The 22,109-nt window shown below is 38.5% G+C and overlaps 1 protein-coding gene across 5 annotated transcripts in view; it reads right to left on the bottom strand.

The window, feature by feature from the left end:
- ZZEF1 (zinc finger ZZ-type and EF-hand domain containing 1) overlaps positions 1–22,109 on the bottom strand; it is a 56,203-nt gene that overhangs the window by 20,240 nt on the left and 13,854 nt on the right. For 3 of the 5 annotated variants that reach the window (XR_014226985.1, XM_082294417.1, XM_082294418.1), the window contains exons 10-37: positions 21,808–21,899; positions 20,685–20,833; positions 20,033–20,144; positions 18,705–18,920; positions 18,117–18,217; positions 17,616–17,785; positions 16,724–16,857; positions 16,356–16,426; positions 15,793–15,907; positions 15,008–15,167; positions 13,927–14,048; positions 13,731–13,841; positions 12,901–13,067; positions 12,253–12,334; positions 11,444–11,645; positions 10,256–10,404; positions 9,629–9,869; positions 8,009–8,088; positions 7,037–7,130; positions 5,961–6,477; positions 5,192–5,356; positions 4,421–4,540; positions 3,408–3,569; positions 2,637–2,766; positions 2,249–2,387; positions 1,890–2,055; positions 1,157–1,419; positions 18–190 (exon numbers count right to left, since the gene is read on the bottom strand). Coding sequence is in view for 4 of the 5 variants with exons in the window: in XM_082294417.1 (XP_082150543.1) it covers positions 18–190; positions 1,157–1,419; positions 1,890–2,055; positions 2,249–2,387; positions 2,637–2,766; positions 3,408–3,569; positions 4,421–4,540; positions 5,192–5,356; positions 5,961–6,477; positions 7,037–7,130; positions 8,009–8,088; positions 9,629–9,869; positions 10,256–10,404; positions 11,444–11,645; positions 12,253–12,334; positions 12,901–13,067; positions 13,731–13,841; positions 13,927–14,048; positions 15,008–15,167; positions 15,793–15,907; positions 16,356–16,426; positions 16,724–16,857; positions 17,616–17,785; positions 18,117–18,217; positions 18,705–18,920; positions 20,033–20,144; positions 20,685–20,833; positions 21,808–21,899 (4,403 nt within the window). In the remaining variant the exon portion in view is untranslated. The remainder of the gene's footprint in view (positions 1–17; positions 191–1,156; positions 1,420–1,889; positions 2,056–2,248; positions 2,388–2,636; positions 2,767–3,407; positions 3,570–4,420; positions 4,541–5,191; positions 5,357–5,960; positions 6,478–7,036; positions 7,131–8,008; positions 8,089–9,628; positions 9,870–10,255; positions 10,405–11,443; positions 11,646–12,252; positions 12,335–12,900; positions 13,068–13,730; positions 13,842–13,926; positions 14,049–15,007; positions 15,168–15,792; positions 15,908–16,355; positions 16,427–16,723; positions 16,858–17,615; positions 17,786–18,116; positions 18,218–18,704; positions 18,921–20,032; positions 20,145–20,684; positions 20,834–21,807; positions 21,900–22,109) is intronic. The other 2 variants (XM_082294419.1, XM_082294420.1) reach the window with 2 other exon arrangements.

The following is a 22,109-nucleotide window of genomic DNA, read 5'->3' as shown; positions in this document are numbered from 1 at the left end:
AAATAACAGGTACTTACACCACGATGCACCAAAGAGCCTGTGCTGGGTTTCTCATCTCTTCCCTTCCCTGCTTCATCACCAGGATGACTTTTTGGAGCACTGTCTGTGGGAGGACTGCCTGAAACAGTGTCATTCTCTGAGAAAGTCTCATCTTCTGGTAACATGCAGAGGAGAGCTAAGTTTTTCAGTCCTGGGAGCATGAAAGTTGTAAAAGTTATTTAGCTGTTGAGTGGTAAGACAGACAAAAAGCAGAACTGAAACACTTTAAAAGAGAACTGCAAACTTCTCACACACTTCTTTTGAACATTAACTCCATCAAAAACATGTTTTCCATTAGGCTCATATAATTATGTAGTTCCATTAAATACTAGTCATGGACAGGTGGTGACATCTTCCATCTCAAAGATGCCATTGGGGTAGAGGTCTTAATTTAAGAAAGGAGTAGAGTGTAAATTATGAATAGCAAATGAAATTTGTCTTATTTTTCAATCTTCTGACCTCTTGCACAATAGAACTGTATACTGTAAACAGATTAATTAATGAGTGTGCACAAATATTTGGTGGTGGTATTATTTCAGCTGTATTACAGCTGCTCACAAAAACTACCAGCAAACTTATTTTAATTTTGGTCTAGAATTTTTGATACATTCACCATAGGTCCCAATTGTATCACCCTATTTTCTGTAGCAGATTTTTGTTCACAGAAACCTCCATTTCCAGACAAATGAACACCACTGCCAGAAATTTATACCACACACACAGTTAAAAATCTCTTCGTAAGAGATGCAGAACAAAAAGGTTTTCCACCAAGTTATTTGTTGTCCTTCAGCTGTCAGTGATACATTAGTAACAGAACATGAAGCTGTATTGACTGATCCCTTTACAACAGCTAAGATGGAAAAAAAAACAACCACAGACTTGCCAAGTTGTCTCCAATGTTTATGTAAGCATAAAATTAATTTTCTCAAGCACTCGATTTTCCATGTTCCAATGACCCTGAACGACACTTGTTCTACATTTGCTTTCTACATAAACAGTTATTCTCAGTGAAGTACACAGCAGCTTCCCCTTTCCTTTGGAAACTTTAAAGTGAGTAACCACAGACATTTCTGACACTGGTAGAAGGCATTGTTCAGAGCAGGAGGAGCTGACTCACCTTTTCCGTGCTGTGCTTTCATCAGGCAGTCCCCAATGAGCTGAATGCACTGATGCTGCAGAACTCTGGCATGACTGAGGACCTGGGGATCCAGTTTCTCTCCTTCTACTTCCTCCCCATTTGCCAGATCTGCACTGTAGAGAGTCAAGGCAGCAAACAGCAGCCAGGAATAATTGTGGACATAGGGCTGGATGAGGCGCTGCCGGTCGCTGATTCGGATGGTCACCATGGGATACACCGTGATGCTGTGGGTGGGCAAGTGGCTGCAAGGAGAAGGGACAACATTTAGGAATGCAAGCTGGTGTTTTGCTAACCAACATAGTCAGTCAGTCAACACAAAACATCTTCAACAGGAAACCACTTAAAACCCAACACTTCCCAGAGGTTCAAACTGTGCACCTGGTTTTTATGACCTCTGGTGTCAAGCACTGAAATTGTTTTCCACAGCAGTGATCATCTCTTCTATCCTGTCATACAGGACTGGTAACTCCCTCTGCAGCTTTCCTAGCCACATCCAGAAAACAATTGCTACCAAGTGACTTCAGAGGTTGAGGCAGGTTTCCAGACATTTTTGCTGAACTGGTCCTATCTTTGTTTCCCCAAAGGACACCAAAGAGATGTTCTGATGTCAGACACGGCTTTATAGGAAGCACCATGAGAATGACTGATTGTATTTAGCTACTAAATATTGTCTTACTGCCACGTGGGGGAAAGCAAATCACGTTTTTAATACCTGTCAGAGTATTTCTTTGCATGATAGCATCCATAGCAAAGGTCAAAGTCATCACACACATTGCAGTTCATTCTCCGACCTATGATAACTCCTTGGCAGTGATCACAGGCATATTCCATGTTCACCATTTCATGGTCATCCTCATGTCCTTCAGGTTTAACTCCACCTGTAAAGAAAGATTTCCCTGTAAAATCTTTTTGGGAAAGGACCTTTCCTAATTTCAAGTTCACATACATATTAGGGAAAGAAAAGTCAAACATTTCCAAAGAAAAGTGTTTGACTTTATTTTGTGTATAATTTACAAGATGCTACTTTGGTTTCAAACACAGGGTTTTGAGGGGTTATTTAATGGTTCTTACCAAGGAAACAAGTTTTACACAGATCCATGTCATTGCACTGCAGACAGCGGTAGCGATGCCACGGCGCAATTTCATCACAGCCATCACAGGATATGTCCACGTTTAACAGGTCACAGTAACGAGCAACAAACATGTGCATCTACAGCAAAAAAATCAACACAGTTACTTGAGTATTATTTTCTGACTTTGAGAAAGCCTCAGACAGAAAGCAGAACACTTCCCCTGCCAAAAATGAAGGGGGATCTTTTAATCATTTTAGACTCTTGAAAGTCTACAGAGATCCAACTCATAAAAATTCATTATAAAACAGATTCCTTTCTCCCCTTTTGGCTTTTAGAGGTCTCTTATTTATCCCTTCTGCAGATAAATATACAAAACATGAGGTCACCTTTCTCTGCTTCTCTGGCTCAGCTTGAGCTATCTTTTCATACCAGGTCTCAAACATTACATCCTGACATTCATCCATCCATTCACAGTTTTGCTTGTAGTCTGCAATTTCATCTTCTTCACTCCACTGACTAAAAGAAAAGCAAGCTTAAAATTAAGTTTGAATGCACTCAGAATTCCCTTTAATAAAGCTTTACGTTTTAATGAAGAACAAAGTGCTACACCATGCTAATAAAACCAGAATTGTGAGAGATCCCATTCACTTGGTTAATAAATGACCATACAGACACCTGCTTCTTGCCTCTGTGACATGCTTTTAAATACATATGGGGACCATAATGCAAAAATCAGGAAAACCTACTCTAACAAAACAGCTTTTGGAATGCTGGCAGATCAGATTAGATGCTTTCAGGTTTTTTGGCCTTCACATTTGCTCATGTGCAAGTACAACTACTATAAAATTGCCACATGAAGGTGTTAAAAACATTTAACATTCATCAAGGCAAGAAACAGCATTATCTACCTCCTGCTACACTGCCAAACAAGCAAAGTGTTCCAGTAGTAATCAGGTTAAAGATAAAATTTCCATGGTTTTTGCACTAGCAAAAAAAATTCAAATACTTCAGTTAAGCCACTGGATACTGGTCAAAACTGTGCCATACTTGTTAACAGCACTCTTACTGCTTGTTCCAGCACGAAGTTCAGGAGCCTTTCTGGGTAAAATGGAATCAGTATTTAGTAGCATGTGAAAGCTGCACTCTTCCTGACTCACCTAATGACACTGTCATGGATACTGATGTTCTCCTGTGATGTCGTCATGAGGAGGTGTGGCAGCTGGATCTCAACAAAGAAGGAAAGATCACTGGGCTCCCAGCTCATATCCAAGAGGTGGAGAAGAGCTGTCTGCACACAGGATAAGGCAGGAAGCAACGACCTAAATAAAAACAAAAGACATTAAAACATGACAGCTCTAAAGCTGACCTAAAGTTGACAGACCTAGAGCTGGAATTATGTATGGGGAGGAGGGGCAGAAAAACCACTACACACTGATTTCAGGCTTTACTATGCATTAAAGTAATCCTGTGGCAGGAACTCAGGTTTATCAAAGTATTCAACTTACACAATTTAGCAAGTACAGACTACAGAATTCGAAATAAAGATGGTTTTCCTTCTGGATTCAGTTAAGATCAAGCTAATGCTGTTGCCTGAGCATTAGCAAGAGGGTTTGTCTCTGCAGTACAGCTTTTTTTTTTGTATTTGCAGGAATTTGTTCTCTTTGAAACCTTTTCGACAATTTCACGAAACTGAACAAAGGACTTGAAAGTTATTGTCAGAGAGACTGACATTATAGCCATAAAATTCTCATTTCTCTAGGACACCTGGCTGTAAATCCTCCAAACTCTAACCAGAATGTTGCCAAAACATGAGTTTTAACATTAAAGCATGGCTGCAGAATTGCCATGTTTCTTGTGGCATTAGTCTTGCCCAAGTACTCCATGGCAAATTTGGTATTTCTAGTATTTTACTACTAAGCTTCAGCGATACACTGCAGAATTGTAACTACAAAATGCAATAAATTTATTGTGCTTTCCTTTATTCCTTTAGTAATAAAAAGCTAACTTGGCACTTTTGATCACAAGATCAAGGTTCCTTATTTAGTTCTGTAAATAACGGAAAGGATAGTCAAAATTAATTAAGGCTTTAGATGACAACAAATGACAAGGGAAGAGGAGTGGAGGAATGCAAAAAAAATTTCACATAAATAAAGCAAGCAATGTACTGTACCTGTCATTAATTGTACTAAATCCCTTCACAGAATTTACCAGGAACAAAACAAGCTGATAGTAGGACTCTCGAATCTCTTTGTGTAGCTCAGCACCACAGCCTTCCAAGTTTCCAAAGTAGCTGCAAATTAAAGAGTCGGCTTAGTAGCCTAGAATTCACTGGGATGTTTTAGGTAGCATGATTTGTGCAAATTTTACAAACAGGCCCTTTTTAACCCCTCCCCAAAAGTGGGAAAGATGTTAGTTTTATTTAAGAACACAGTCTAGAAGTTTCAAACAAAACCAAAAGAATCCCGTACTAGGAATCAGAAGTGAAGAAACAAAACAGGCAAAGAGAATATTCTCATAGCACTAAGAAGAGAACATTCCTTTAAATTAAAAAGTTGCTTTATGAAAATCTAATCAAGATCTTAAAGGAAATCAGTGCATTGCAAGATGACCACAAAAGCTCCTGACAAGTGAAAAGCCAAGTGACAGAGTTCTGACAACACTGGCCAGACACAACATAGAAATCAGACCTAAACATGCTCATGGCATGAACAGCTGTGCAACTAAGTCCCACTTGAAAATAATTATTAATTTTGGGGTTTTTTTTTAATGAAGTACACAAGATATGCCTACTAGCCTGAAAACTAAACCTCAAGTCATATTTTCATTATCCACGTGGATTAAAAAGCAGAACTTTCTACTCTTGTCAATACACATGCCTGGAGGAACACAAGAACTCAGACAGTAAATCACATGGCTGAGATTTGCCTAAATAATTACTTACTTTGTAAAATCTTTCTGACAGGCCAGAAGTTCCAGGAGAAAAAGTACACAGGGTGGGTGAAAGCAGTGTGGCTGCCCAAGCGAGTCGAGGCACTGGCGGATAGTCTTGAGCACTTCCATAATATTCTGTCCTTGGGATTTTCTCAAAGCAAGAACCTTTAAAACACTGAAAGGAAAAAATATAAGTGAAAACTTCAAAACACTGTGTTTAAAACAACACAAATAAATGACAATTCAAGAAGTGCTTGACTAATTACACAATTGCTTTGTATCTGAATTTCCAACTGCATTTCAGTGTATTAGTTGGAGTGAGTGATAAAGCTTTGAACAGAATCCAGCTCTTCCTGCACCACTCCATGTTTTAGAGCCCAAAACAGACAAGATGAGAATTGGAAATCCCTCTTTTGATTTCCATTTCAGAAGACCAGGTAATTTAATCAGAGATGCAACTCCTTTCTATTTGGTACCAAGGATTGGTAAGAGTGGTACACCACATCTTTGCTGTTCGTAGATAAAAAGCAAAACACATCTCGGGAAGCAAGACAATAAATTGCCAAGTGACTGGTTTTTATACTCTATGTGATGGAAGCAAATGAAATGAAATAGTACTCTCTGAGCCCCTACATGCTCGTGAATAACTGAAGTTTGATACATTCATATACAAAATATTCCACAATATTATCTTGCTGCTAAAATGCTTTAGCCCACCTGCAGAGGTGTGAAGACAACCTTCTGCATAGTATAACTGACAATATTTTCAATTTGTTTACCTTTCATGCGAAAGTGATTGATCCTTAATAAAGTCTAGTATGTTCTTCAAAATAGGATATTTTTCCTTCACAGTAGGCACAGCTCTTGGCTCTTCCATTGATCTGAACGACAGCAGCCTCAGTCTTCCCCGGCCGAGCTGAGACTTCCGTGTAGGAGTGGAAGGAGGGGATGACACATCCTCTTGCTGTGAAACTGTACTTTCACCAGGCTTACTATGAAATGCAGATACAGCTTCTGCTTGGTGGAGGTCTGGAATTTGTTTAACTTTCAGATCAGACTGTGATGTTTGACCCCCCTCTTTTGAAACAAGGTGAGTTCCTGCACTGGATGACACCGACTGTGCTGCCTGGAAGTCCATGTCCACAGCTGATCCTCGTCTTTGGCATTTATCACTCACATACTGCTGGGGATCATCCAGGTCTTGGGCTTCCAAACTGTCTGAGGCAGAATCTTTCGTCTTTGCTCTTATGGGCAAAAAATTCAGTAACAAAAGGCTCTTCTGCATACAGAGTTTTGCTGCAGCATAAAAATTGGAAGAGTTAAAATCATGACAATAGAACAACAAATTTGCTGTCTTATGCTTAGGAAGAAAGGGATTTATTTCTTCTCAGTCAAGACAGCTAGAAAATACTGTTTTTCTTATTATATTGATCATGATGCTATCAGTTGCTCAAGTTCAGATTTCCAAATGCTAAATCTGAATAATCACACTAAACCATATGAAGTACAGAGTAGTCAATGAGAACACATTTTGTTCTAAAAACCATCAGCTGCTGTTCTAACATCAGTTAAATGTGGTAAGAAGTATCTACAAAAACAGATGAACGTAAGTTCAGAACCAGGCGACCCAAGTGAGAGGTCACACCCTGAGGAATTTGCTCACTGTTTTCTGCAAAGAATAGCAGAACACAATCCCAGATAGTTAATCCAATGTACACTAGGTTATCTCTTAAGGTATGAAAAAGTAACCCCAGTTGCTAACTTACCTTTCATGGCAAAAATAATGTCTTCAGCTTTACAAGGCAATGCTTTCCTAAGCTACCTGCAATGCTCCTACATACAAGGCAACACTCACCGAGAGTTTCTGGGTTCACCTCACTTGCTTCTGTGTTCTGCTTCTCCTCAGCATCATTTCCCCTCCCCATCAGGGATTTCTGCTTCATTTCCAACTGTAAACAGGATGTTAATATAGTTAAAATATGATTCTCTCTGTATATCTATGCAGCAAGGCAGGATGAAGACTGTAATGACTAAAAGGAATTTAATCTCAGGGATAGATGACAGTAGTTACTATTCCCAACCTCAGAGCAAACTGCCCAGGAGCCTAAAAGAGCAGTACCTGAACTGTCAGAGCAGGAACAGCCTCACCCCAAGCTGCTTGAGCTTTGTAGGCTGAAACCATTGCCTGTCTCGTGACTTGATGTGCATCAGTCCTCCAAGGAAAAGAAGGCTTCTCCTTTACCCTCAGCACTCAGGAAAATATATACATCTAGTTATGAGATAGAGTTCTCCAAAAACATGTCACCTCACTAGCGAGCTCTGCCAGATGCAAACACCTGTCCTGCAATGGGTAAAGGCAATTACTCATCTTAACATGCATCTGAACCCATTGTAACTCTAGTATATCAACCTGCCAGGAATTCTTAGGCAGAAAAGAGAAGGGAGAAAGTCACAAGACAATAGAATGATGTTTAAGACACACTTCTTTCTACGATATACCTCAAAAGAACTTCAAATGCAATGTAAAAATCTTTCTAATTTACAACATATGCTCTTACTGAAACATACCACAAATTTAATTGATTTTCAGTCAAATTCAGTCCTAACTACTCATGATAACACATCTGGGGCTGAGGGGAGGAGGGGAGTGTAAGTATGCATTAAAACATTTAAGTCCAAAGTTTCAAAGTAAACCTATGTTCTTTCTAAGTGAAAACAGCTGATGTAGAATAACTGAAGGAAAAGTTGTTCCACCCTACTCCTTAACATTGCATTGTAAAGTACTAAATTAAATGACATTAACAGAGATCCTCCTGAGTGTTCTTACCATCCATATTCTAATGGAATCAGCCAGGGAATACACTTGTGCAAACTCATCACTCAAAGGCACCTTGCCTCCACTGTTGACTGGAAATGAGAGAAAGAAGAGAGTCCTGTTTATTTACAGCTCCATTTTTATACAACTATTTAACTAAAATTATGCTACAGCCTTCTCTTCATCTCTTAGTCAATACTTGGAATTATACCTGTATGAAAAATAGAGAATAAGCCTGCCAACTTTCATACGTCCTAAATACATGAACTGCACCTTGACTGATTTATTTACAAAGTTAATTTACAAAGTTTATTTACAAAGTTAATCTTTCCCATCTCTTCCCAAAATTGATGCCTAAAGCCATGGAAAATAAAATCCTTCCCTATTCTTGCAATAACACTGATGTAAACTTATCAGAAAAATCAACAAATGCTTAGTATTAACCTAAAGCTCTATAGATGTATTTGTTTTCTCTACTGTTTTACACTATGAATTTCTGGAATGGACTTTCAATACCAATTTGCAAAAATTAAAAATCTGACAAATCAGTTTCTATTCAAACTGGCCTGACAATGACTATGGAGAAAAAGATATTCGGTCTTCCCTCTTCCATTCTCCCTTTCTAATTTTTTTCCTGTATTTTTTTCAGCATCCCTTCTCCAAACTTCCCATAGCACAGGTGAACACGGGTCCTGAAATGAGTCTGCCCCAGCACAACCAGCAGATGAAGACACTGACAGAACAGTGGGATGGATTTCTTTAACACTCATTAATACTTGTCCAGTTTTCAATGTCACTCAGAAAATTAGCTCAATTGTCAGACATACACAAAATGACTAAAGGCAGTAACCACATTAGTCATCAAGTCAGTCTTTGTGTCAGTCATTTTTACTCATAACTTTAGAGCTCAAAAAATAGTTCAATCATTCTATGAAAATGTAAAATGTTTAGTGTCAAAATTCTGACAAAAAGTGAAAAGCCTAAAATGAAATCCTTCAAAACCAAGTAACATCTTATTACCCAATACTTCAAACATATCAATAGTGGAAAGACGCTGTAAGTCAAAAAGTTGTTCATTTTACCTACTGAAAAATACATAAACTATAATACAATGGCTAGTAAGTTAAAAGCAAAACATTACCTTCTATTAGAAAAAAATGAAATATATATTTTGAGGATGGCAAGGTTGGTTTCCACTGAATGGTATTTTGGAAGATAATTCACACCTCCTCCAACACCAACAGTTAATAACAGAAGTTGTTGTTGGCTTTTTAGAAAAGGTACAATGTAGAAAATGATCCAAGAACCTCTAAAAACTGGAGCCACATAGTTCTGAATTAAAGCCCCAGAGGACATCACTACTCTCTTTAGGTATAGCCTTACAGAATTAGTAGCTTCTGATAGTTATTAATATTTTGCCAGTGCTCTGAAGACAAAAATATATGTTAATAAAAAATAATTACTCTAGAGAAAAAGCTCACCTAGTCTGACTAAATGATACCTTTTTACAGAACATCTTCTTTAAATTGCCCCACTAAACTGATTTTTAAATGCTATAAACTCAGCTGTAAGAGAGCCTTTTACAAACTTTAAGTCTTCATTATTAAGATAGTCTAATAATATTAGAGTTACCATATTTTTGAAGCTTCTCAAATAAATCTGGAGTGAGATACACCAAAGCAGCAAATGTTGAGTTCACAGCTTGATCAACAGTAGAACCAGCAACTATATCTGTCTTTGGGGTCTGTTTTTTACATGCCTGTATAAGTCCTTTGAAAAGTTCAGATTTTTGCCCACTGAAGTCCTGGGCAGGATCTGATTTTGCAAAGTCGATAAGAAAGTTACGGCAGACCTCGTGGGGAGAGCTCCGAGCCTGCAGAGAAGGATACAACACATTAACTTCAACATTGGCTGAGAAAAAATGTAGCAATGAGCTGCAACCATCAGTCAACTTGCAGTTTATCCACTGCAGCTGAGCAAACTGATCAATGAAAGACATCCCTGCACAAGGTGGGGAGTGAATTAGATGATCTTTGAAGGTCCCTCCAAACCATTTTATGATTCCATGAAAATGGAAACTCATAAAGGGCACAGAACAACAGTTTCTTTCCTCCTCGATATTTGAATCTAACAGCACAAATGATAACAAAGATGACACAGCAGCACGTGCTTAAGGGCATTCACACTCCCTAAAGCCAAATGAACCCGTGTGATACACAGGGATTTCATGCCAAGGGAACACAGGCAGGGGGTAAGTACCTCTTTTTTGTCTTGGTGCTTGGTAGTGTTTTGCCTGGTTCCCAGGAGTGCCTCAGGACACATCTGATGCCTGAAGACAGGTTTCCATAGAGGAGAATTAAGAACTGATGTTACTTTCAAAGGAGGCAAGTCTGCTTCACTACCTAATTCTGCAAGAAATTCAGAACAGACCCTTCAGTTACTAAAGAATTTTCTTCATTTTTACAGATTATTGAAAATAATAAATGTTAAACATCCAGTAGGGAAAAAAACTGAAACACAGCAGAAAGTTAAAGCAAATAGACTGAACAAGTAATTTAACAATGTTCTCTGTTTTTCTAACATGGTACAGAAAATTGATGTACCCTTTCATTAATGGCAGCATCAACATCTTAGAGTGACAGTGTTACAATATGGAAGGATTTTAAACTGAACATTTTCACTGTATTACAATTACAGGAATTTTCTAATTTAAAAGAGTTTAAAAGCTTTCTCTCCTACTAAAGACCTAAATTGTTATATGCAAGCATGCTCATATTAAGAAAGGAAGACAATATTCTCAAACACTTCAATTAGTTCCTTGAATTCACAGGTAAATAGCTGTCTAATTTTCCATGGTAAACATGGACCACCTGATTGGAGCAAGAACTCTTTAGCTTTATTTACTTTCTCTAAAGTGGTGGATGGATTTGGATTTAGGAAGCTAGAGAGAAGTGGTCTTGTTTTTAAATTAAAGAATAAACTTTTTTTTTTAAATTTCTTTTTTAAACTTTATTTTACTTATCTTCACAGGCCCAGATCCTAAGTGTACTTAACTACTGGAACTAACTGAACTTAATTTGTGAATTCAAATTTCATTCAATACCAAATGCTCATGTGGAATTTTTAGAATCACTTGTGTCCTAAGCTCTGTAATTTTTTCAGTTTGTTGGCCCCATATTCACACTCCCAATGTGAGGCGGATGACAGCACCAGGGAACAATTTTAGAAGGAAAAAAAGCAGCACATACTACTTCATAAACGTAATTTAGCTGAGTAGGATTACTTCCACGAGTCCACATCTTCCACGGACTCACAACACAGCAAGCGTTCCATGTTCACGTGAGAGAAACACAAAAGAAACTTCATTTTCCCAGGGGATTCTCAACATAAAGTCCTTGTAGCTCCTGTTTGCATGGATCCCAGCTGTGGGCTGTGGGAGGCACTCACCTCGCAGGGATTTGAGGGCCATGCTTCGGGAAGCCAAGCGCCCCATCAGCCGGGAGACAAGCAGCTGTAAATCCAAGCCCCAAGACACAGCAACGTCTGGGAGGCCGTAAGCAGTGACAGAGAACTTGTAGCCCCACTCATTATTACTGCTGTCAGAGTGAAAGAGAAACTGCAGCCGTGGGCCAGCCTTAAAGGTCACTTTCTACAGAGCAACAAAACAGTCATTTTGCCAAATGTACATGACAGGAAAACATTTCAGGGTAATGAATTCCCTTCAGCAACTCTGGGGTTTCATTATTATGTTCTGGCCATAACAGATCTAATTTCCCCCACCATCTCAATGAGAAACCCACAGTACTAAGCAGGTAAAATTTCTATCCAAGAGCTTAATGAGCAATTTCATATATGATTGAGCTTTAAAAATCAGAGCCACAAACAGAAGAGCAGATCCCATTTGAGGACAGAGCACAGGCCCAGAAAGGGCCACACTTGTCTTATGATATAAAAACTTGCAAGGGCAGAGCAAGTTTTGCCCATGTATTTTGGCAGTTAAACATGATTATTCCTTTTCACTTTAACTGATTGTTCTTTTGATAACAGGAGCAAAGAGGGATTCTTTACCCATTCACTCCTTTTATTTGCAGCATTTCAGACTTTCTTCCCCATCTCCTCCCCTCCACCTAAGAAACCTAATAAACACACCCATGCACAAAAGCACACATCCTTTTACATAAAACGTTTCCAAAGGAATCATAAGGACTTCCTAAGACTGGATAAATAATTTGGTTCAGAATTTTAAAGGTGCTCACCTTAGGCCACTTCTCAGTGCCAACCTTTGTATCGTAACGAGTTTTTGCCCCTCTGGCATCAGTAAACTCCAGGTAATCATACCTGTGAAAATTGCAATTCATTACTTCCAAATTTACTTTTCAAGTTTTGGGGGAGAATGTTTTTGCTTTTGGATTTTCACAAGTGCACCCTGTCACTTCTTTCTGAACCACACCTTCATGTGACTGCTAAGGAATTTATTTCATGTTTCAATGCAGAAGTCCCAGCAAACACAGATCTGCTGTCCTGCAGGATTTTGGAATTGGTAATGTGTGCCAAATCCAACATCTGGCAAATGCTTCAACTAAGCAGTAGCCTGATGTGTTACCAAGAGAAACCAAGCCAATAGAAAGAGGGCAAAAAAAAAATACCACGAGCACAAACTGTGGTGGTCACAGTGCAATTATAAAACAGATCAAGGCCAAAGGAAGCAAAATTCATATGGAACAGCATGTCTGTAAATTTGCCAGGAGAGGTAGCTTTCAGCACAAGGTCATTCAAAAATACATATTGTGTACTGCTCTGGACAATGAAGAAACTGAAATGGCATGTGTGGAGAGCACATTGAAACATGAATTGCCCCTCTGCAAACAGACACTGGAATTCAACACAGCACAAGATTAAATTACCTCCTTTCAGTTTCACATTTTTCATCAAATTCCACCTCAAAGTAAGTTGCCCCATGACACAGGAAGACTGAGACCTCATGGCAATTATTTTCATAGTTATGAGGTGATTCCATTGTCCAGGTTCGCAATACTACAGGCTGCTCCTGCTGCCAGCTTTCCATGTCCATCTGTACAACAAAAATGCATTCTTAGATACAAAGGCAAGAAAAAAATAAATTGCCACACTAGATTTTTGTGTCTATAATTTCAAGTAGCCAGATGTGCATACAAATGGCATTTAAAAGGCTACAGCATTGATTTACTCTGAAACTAGTTCTGAAGACATCCTTTGTAATCATAATTAGGAAGCACTTCTAAAGCAAAACCCACCCAGTCTACTGCAGGAGGAGACTCAGGAGGAGACTGTCTCACCCACAAGTGAGTACAAGTCTCCAGTCATGACAAAAAGAGAGTCTGGATGACTAATGCAGATTTAAACATCTACCCTACAGACATACAGACTTATTTGCATCACCACAAGCAGTGAAGCTAAAAATGTTAAGCATATACTATTTTTAATTTGTTTTCCTCTTCACCCTCAGAATCCCCTCCTTCCTATCTACCTTCCAGGCTGCTCATTCCAGTTGCACTGTCTGATCACTTTGCCCATCTCCCATATCAGTAGATATGTTTCTAGTACTTCACTCAACATTTCACTACACATCCCACACTTTTAGAAGCTTTCCAGCTCTTTTCCAATGCTCACCAACAGAATCACCCGAGTTTTCTATGTCTTTCTTGCAATTTTGCTTTTGTTTCACTGTGTTTAATGTGCCCGTGCCTTTAGTTACCTTATGAGGTTCACTACAAAGGCTTTTCAGTGGTTCTATCAAAGTGCTGAATCCCTGTAGCAGAGTACAGTATGGAATGTCTAAAGTGCAAAAATCCAACAAGAAGATGACCTAGGAGCAAACACAGGTGTCATGAAAATGCCAGAGTCACAGCCATGCCACCCAGGAATAGGAGAAAATCCCACTGCTCTCTTACCAGCTGACGAGTTGCCATAGCAAAGACAGAGCTACTTATTTTTTCTACTATCGTTTTGCCACTATATTGAGATAAGAGTGATTGCAAAATTGTTCTGATATTTGACAGGAACTGGCCCACATCTAAAGAGAAAAAAAAAAAAAAAATCCTTAATAGCCACCTTAAGGATTTGCTCCCACAACCATGACTTCATGAAACATCAGGTGCATGATGATGTGCACAAGGACAAATACAGCAGGAAAGGATCTGCTGCCCCCAAGGCAGCAACACCCAACACTTCAGAGGAAGTTTTCTGTGATACTTCTCTTGTGGAAACAAATCGTGCTTATCAACAATATCACAGAAAAAATGAGTGATGAGTAATTTCATCAAACACCCCAGGATTGTTTCAACAAGCTCCATGTATCCAGCAGCCTCCATACACAGCTAAGAAAGGCAGCTGAAGTAACAAGCGAGGGTAGGAATTTTTAGCTACAGCCGTACTCAATTTTTAAATGTAAGACAGGAACACAGCAATGTATTTATATACAAATAACATAAATATGATGTCATTTTACATAAAATTACACCTTTGTTAAGTATTTGGCCCAATTAACTACTCAACACTGAGCTGCTGCATTAAAGAAAACTAACAATCCCCCCCACAAAAAACCCGACAAAACCCCTTAGGTCTACCTGGCTTCTTAAGCAAGTTCCTTTCTTCTTGCTATTACAACCATCTAGGAAAACACAGGTCACCACACAGGAGTTTACCAAAATAAGGGATGCAAAGACATTAAAATATTCAAATGGAAGTCTGTAACAATTTGTTGTTTGGGTTTTTTTTCAGTATCTGGCCCCCAAAACTTACTGAAATGCTTTCTGAAGATTGTCCCAGTATAAGATTATCAGTACAACTAAAACTCCAAGTTGCTTAATATGCCTACTAATTACTTCCTAGCGAGATCAGAAAAGCTATGACATTTCTGAGTATGCCTCAGGCAACCTTTGGTGATCCCTAATTATACGGCAATTTGCAAAATCACATTTTAAAGTCCTGTATTGCACCATATTGAATTCTGTATTCAATCCCAGCACTTACAGTTTTTAAGTATTTCTACTGCAAGATCCTTGGCTGAATTATCAGTGCCTTTAAGCTGCAGATAGCACCAGGAAAGGAGGCTGCCCTGAACAGACCAGAATAAGGAGGACAAGACTGTGCCACTCTCTTGCTGTGCAACATCCAGCATCATCATTTCACACTGAAAAATAAGGAACACTTATGAATGCAATGGAGCCTCTGCTGCTGCAGCATGACACACAGTATGCACCAAGTAAACTGGGATGGACACAATCATCCCACTCACCCCAGAAAAAGATGAAATGCAAATGACAAGCAGTATGTAACACCATGTAGCAAGTGATGTGCTTTGTTTTGATATATCACAATTTTAAATAGGAACAGCTACATATGAGTCACTCAATGTTCTCAGCAGAGTTTTTCTGCATATGTAAATAACCCTCCTCCATTTCCACCTCCCTTAGTGACATGCCCAATCCTATCCTCTCAAAATGGAATGATTCCTTCTGTAGCCCAGTGTCTCTCCATAGAGTCTTTTCAATGCTATGGAAAAACACCACATCTTACACATTTCCTACTGGAAAAATATTATTCATTTCCTACTCTACTATTATGAAATGTTAATGCTTAAAGGAAAACACTCAACTGATTGGAAAAGCTAATCCTACTGACTCACACAGCCATGAGCAATTGCATCCAGAAGGACAGGGAAGCTGATTCCTTAGCATCCATGGGCAGGCAAGCAGCTTGTTTGAGTGCCTACAAAACTCATGACAAAGAAGCAGGAGCAGTGCAAAGCCAGTTACCTCTCTTGCTGCCACAAGCAGAAGGGTGTCCATGACTGATAACACTTCACTTATGTCAAAATTTGCAGAAACTCCTTTCTCTGGTAATAGTAAGAGTCCACCTGGATCTTGATCACTACAAAACAAAGATATTCTTACTAACCAACAACAAGAAGTTCCAAACAGTTCCCAACCAGAAATTTAGTATTTTTTGTGTCAAATCTGTAGAGATCCTACTGTATAATTACTATGAAAATCAAAAGTTTGTGTTCTGATGACTCCAGACTAATTAAATCAGTACCAACCATCAGCATTGGCAACAATCACTTAAAAAACTGGAAGACAGCCTAGGAGAAGCCTAAGAGCAATACACTGTGATTTCAGCACCAACCTTGGCCAGTGCTTTATAGAGCTATTCAGTTAATAAAAATATTGAGCAGCAGTATGTCCTTTCTAAACAACATTAGTTGATTACTTCAGATAATTATTGTTTAGGGGAATAACATTTCTAAAAATGATTAAATACATGCTTACTAACAAATGTGGGGTATCAGACAAACATTTTCAATTTCAGGACCCCTTACCTGAAGTGGGTACACAAGGATCTGAAGGCAAGATGTACAGATTGCTTATGTTCTTGCTCTGTGATGTTTTTCTAGAAAAGGAAAAAGATTTAGTTTTATGATACATTCTGTTTTCCTCCTCTGTGACAAAGAATTCTAATTTCTGTGTTCTATTATTCATTTTTGGTAAGAAAGGCAGGGTTAGTTCCTCTTTCTTTGGATAAGCTGCAGAGAGAAAAGGGGAAGGGTAAAAAGAAGCAAAGAAAAAAAAGGGTTTTTACTTGAATGGGACAAAGCATGTATTATTTGAGAATAACAACTCAGATTTGTCCTCTTTTCTGCATAAAGAAAGCAGGTACTAAACAAACAATTTCTCATTTAATGTTTACCATCATGGTGAAGAGCTGGTGTCGCCTGGTCTGTCTATCTGGGAAAAAAACTGCTGCTCCACTGAGTAAGGTGTTCTTAACTTCCTCTTTCAGCATTTTCATTGGCATGAAGTTACTGTCCCCCATATCCACTACTGCTCATACAAAAAGGAAACAAAATTACAAGTTCTAATTAATACCCCATCTAATATGTTAGAGGCATAACTGAATTAAATGTTATTCTGCACAACTTCAAGCCCTTGCAATCCCATTATACACACAGAAAATGAGGGGAAACTTTTTAACTTATAGCAAGAAAGATTTATATTAAGAAAGAATACATTTATTCACCAAGTAAATGAATTCTAGCAAGATTATAACTTGACACCCAACAAAGCTAATAAAATTTTCAAGATGTGACAGATTCTATATAAAGTGTTTTCCCTCTAGCTCACTTTGCAGGAGACTCTTTAAATTACACTTGAACAGAGAGTGCCACCCTACTTCCAAAGAAATCTAATGTGTAATTCCCATTCCCTTCACTGGCTCCAGAATCTTCCCTGTGTTCCTGTAAACGTCACAGTCTACTCATGAGCTCATTTATACTGATATGCAGTGTCAGAAATAAATTAACCCCAGTAATGTTATAGTCAAAGGGTCACATTCCCTGATGGTACAAGCAGGTGACATGTTCAAAAGTTTTCTACTGCAGCTGTTTCCAGACCACATTGCCAGAAAGTCTATAAAACCTTCCTTTGAGCCAAGGAAAGTTTCTAGTGATGGACTAATTAGCACACACTGACCTGAAGGAGAAACAAAGGAACAGGAGGGAGCTGACTTGGCCTCTAGGAATGAATATCTTTTCCCAAACTTTAACAGACAAAACAGTCAATATACATTGACTAAAAATTACCTTCACACAAATGTCTATAAAGCTCTTCTGCAGCTTCTGTGTGACCAGCTGTTTTGCTCTGAGGAGTTTCTTGAGGTTTAGCAGTTTTATTATCTCCAGTAAGTACAGAGAAGCAGCTCTGGAGAAGCTGCAACAGCAGTGTTTGAGCAAAGATACATTCTTCCCTTGGGCTGTAACAAGATATATAACAAACAGAAGCAAAAACTAGAAAAGCAGCTCTTTTGCACCAAATAAATATTGCTATGAAAGTCACCATTTCAGATAGATAAAAACCACTGAGTGGAGAGACATAGCCAAAGGAAGTGTAGCTACCAGCTAAATTAATCTACAGCTCGAGCTTCTACATAACTTTATAGTTAAAAGTCCATATGGCAGCAGCAGGGAAATGTTATTTATGTAAATGATGTAGTTTAGGAAGAAAAAACTGCTGTAACTAAACAAAGCATATTTTATTTATACACACTGATTAGTGCCTCAGCAGACACGAAAGAAGTAACTTACTTTTGGTGCAGTTTATTGTAAAAATTCCAGAAAAGCTGCAAATCAAGGCCTGTGAAATCTAAAAATGACTTGTATTTTAATCCACTCTCCTTCTGCTGAACCTTAAAAAGACAAAGAAAATGCAGGATTGGAAAATTAACTCTATACAGAACACATTTATAAAACATAAATCCCTGAGCACTGGGCTTAAAGGAAAGCACAGCCAGCTTTCCCATAAATTTGCAGCTAACATGAATTCCAGTTTCTTTCATGGATATTCTGGTGTCTAAATGTGACAGTTCATGCTGAAACCTTCTCCTCCACAGAACTCTCCCCTCTTTCCAGATTTCTAGGATCCCATCCCTTTTCTCCACCACCAGAAGACTTCATAACCTCTACCTCTCCATCTAATTTGATTGAAAGTAATAAACTGTCAGCAAACATACACAGAATTCTATTTTTCAGAATTTTTTTTTTTCTCCACAGCATGGTTTCTAACTTTGTTAAAAGCACCCCAGCTGTTCTTTGCCCACTCACAACTGCTGTTTGCACAGACTTATTCTTCTGAGGCTGGAGAACAGAGGCTTAAAAAACCCTAAGTAAAAATACCAGGTCCTGTGCCAGCTGCTGGATGAAATGAAGTGTCTTCAGGAGCAGAGTTGTGCCACAAACTGTGTCATCCTCAGTTTTCCTGCACTGCAGGCAGCTCATGGCCCTGCAGGGCTCGTCTCGCAGGGGCCGCAGATAGCCCAGAACACTCAGCCCTTGGACCCCGAGCCGTTCTGCTGAGTCTTGTCTTGTGCACAAGAACTTTATCATCAAGTACTAGAAGGATATAAAAACAGCACAAGATTTGGGTTTAAAAGCTGGTACAAACTGGCCTTTTAAAAGGCATGAGTGGATGTAGGTGAGGAGACTGCAGCCGGGGTTGAGGGGGGAAGCCTTAGTCCCTCGTCTATCACCTCCAGAGGTTTAAAATACTGAGGCTAAGTTTGATCTCTCCCTATTTCCAAAAAGTCACAGGGACAGTTCTATGACCTCTGCAGGCGCCTGCAAAGTTCGTTAGTTCATTATCAGTGCATTCATTCTGCACACACTGTTCCTCACTTCCACAGTCACAGTACTCTTGCAGGTTACAGAATTATTAGCTGCATTTAAAAGCAAGCAGAGGATCAATAAGTAATATTTAAAACATAGTCTGCTCTCAGTGAGGTGCAGAACACAAAACTGAAGGAACAGCAAGTCCTGCCATCCACACGTACTCAGTTACTCCGCAGCAGCAGTGGCTTAGCAAGCAGCAACAGAGTTTGAAAAAATCCCAGTTGATACAACAATGCCACCAATTCTCTTAATTCCCACAGTGCAAATGGACTGGGGGAACTACAACAGCTGATTCCAGAACAAGGATCTGAAATGCAACATTCCCTACAAAGGCCCTAAGCACTACAAATCAAAGCCATCTTCTGCCATTCTTGAAACGGAAGAGTCTCCATTCCACAGGGACAGCAGCCTAACTGATGGAAACTCTTAGTAATTGTTTGCCCACTAAAACATGGATTGAAGAACCTGGCTCTGAAAGAATAAATGCTATGACTACACAGTAGTTAAATGGTCTAGATACTAAAATAAAGCAACAATCATATTAAAACCAGTAATCCTCACATTATCACATAACTTTGCGTTAAATGGATCATGAAGCACCACTTAACTTCAAATATACAGATATATATATATATATATATATATGTGCATACAGAGAAAAAGAATAAAATTCAGAGGACAAAAATTTAATCATTCATTTAAGTAGAAGCCTATTAATTTTTTTTTCTGTCCAGCAGAGTTCTCCCTCACGAAATAGAATTAGGTTTACTTCAGTTGGCACAGAGAAGAGCCCCTGCTCATTTTGACTGGGCCAAGGGGTTTTTGTGGGTTCTTACTTGGGAAACTCTGCATTGCTGCATTTTGACATCAACTTCATCCCATTCTTCTTCTACTTCAAACCAGCCAATAGGATCATCATCTCCCAAATCATCACATGAGCAATTGCTTCTGTGTATAAAAGAATGTAAGACACTTTGTAAAGAAAACGTTTAGAGACATTGCAAAGCTGTTGATATCCTACCAAAATACTTAAATTTAGCATGTTATGGCTATAATGATGAGAAGAGAGAAAAGTTTCACATACCCAAAACTCTACCACATGCAAAGTAAAAAAAAAAAAAAATATCAAGAAAATCTTTTTAGTCGTGGCCCCTTAACCTCCCCTTACTCCTAAGCAACAGTTCTGAAAACTGATTTAATAAAACTTAATTCAAAAATTTCTCATTGATCTGCACTCCAAGTAAAAGGTTTGTTTTGCTATATCACTTTCATAACAGGCCTTTAAATCAAGAAGCTGAAAACAACAACTATATACATATTTCCTCCAACACATCAAACTGATGGTCATTAAAATCAAACAAATAACAATTAAATGATGCACCATTTTTAAGTCACTTGGAATAATTCTCAGTAATTCCAGCAGCACTGCAAAAATATCAAATATAACATTTATTTTCCAGGTATGCATTACAAAAAGTCCATTTATACCTGGTTTTTAGAAATTGTTTGAATTCCCTCAGCTTCCATTTGTCGTAGCTCTCAAACCTTTTGAAGTGTTCCTCGGCATGGAACTTTTCTGAGGCACCATTGTAAGCAAACACCAGGCCACACTGTGCCCCAATGGCACCTCTCCGGACCTGAAGGGGTAAATCCACAGCAGTGCAGTCAGAAAAAAGAAGAACTTATGGAAAGCAACCGAATCCTGACAATCCTGGTCTCGGGAATTGCACGGGAAAATGAAACACATTTAGAGAAATGTTATGAAAACTTCTGTAACCCACTGAACTGAGATCATGTACACAGGTATTATTTACTGTATTTATCACCCTGCCAGCACCTTGACATTAACTAGAATTCCACATATTAATTCCCATTGTAATTTTGTCATCTTTTTACATTTAAAAAAATTAACAAAACTAAAATCATGTCTCCTTATTAATATCACTACACTGCAAAATGACTCACCTGCCTCTCCAGCTCCAGTTAGAATTCACTTGCCAGAAGTTCATTCATGTTTAAGTCTCTTTGACATAAATATATGCATTGTTGCTCTGGGAATTAAACTATTGCTTTGCCTTAAGTAAATAAATCAATTCAGCTGCAGAAACTTCCCTGAAGTTTTGTCTTGGCCATGAGATTTAATCACAAGACCTTCCTTTGAAACCAGATAAAAGTCACAACGAATGTTCAAATGACACTGGTGTCTCTAAATAGAATTTGAAATAGCTTCATTTAATCTGAACTCACATGCTTAGTATCTTGAAACAGAGTCATAAAGTTATTTAAAGCACAAGATAAAAGATCTTGCATATAAATCCACACACTTTAGAGAGAAACCATAAACCACAGAGTCTCTGGCTTGAGATATATATCGCAAGATACAGATAAAATAAATATAAAATAAATGTCTTTACTACATGCTTGTGGCTCCCTGGAACAATTAAGGGCCTCCTTTTTCTGAAGTTCCCTGACCTACCCTGAAGAAAAATTCTAATAACAGTATTTCATAATGAATTTAAATTTCAGTTAATTTAAAAAATATCCCAATTCAATTCCACCACTAGGGAAAAAAATAAGTCTTCTACTTCAAAAGCTCACAGGAACTACATACCTTTATTCTAATTTGTGTCACTTGAAACGAAGATTCAGTTCCAGTAGAAAGAATGATACTTGCTCTGGTTTTCCCAGTTTCAGTAAGAAAACCTAAAGCAGCAGTGGGAATAGAATGAGGTTGGAATGAGTGCTAGTGCAACATGTTTGAAAGAGAATATTGGGACTGTGGGCTGAAGGGGGGAAACAAAACCACAACGCTTTTCCAGTGAAATGCTCATTAGCAAATGTTCCCAAATAAAAGGGACAACTTAAGATTGTATTTTACCAGTATATACACAGAACTCTCCAGGCAGTGTCTCT

This window comes from Coloeus monedula, assembly GCF_965178545.1.
Source record: "Coloeus monedula genome assembly, chromosome: 20".
Taxonomy (NCBI): Eukaryota; Metazoa; Chordata; class Aves; order Passeriformes; family Corvidae; genus Coloeus; species Coloeus monedula.
The sequence above is the reverse complement of the archived record's forward strand: the minus strand, read 5'-3'. Positions and strand labels throughout refer to the sequence as shown.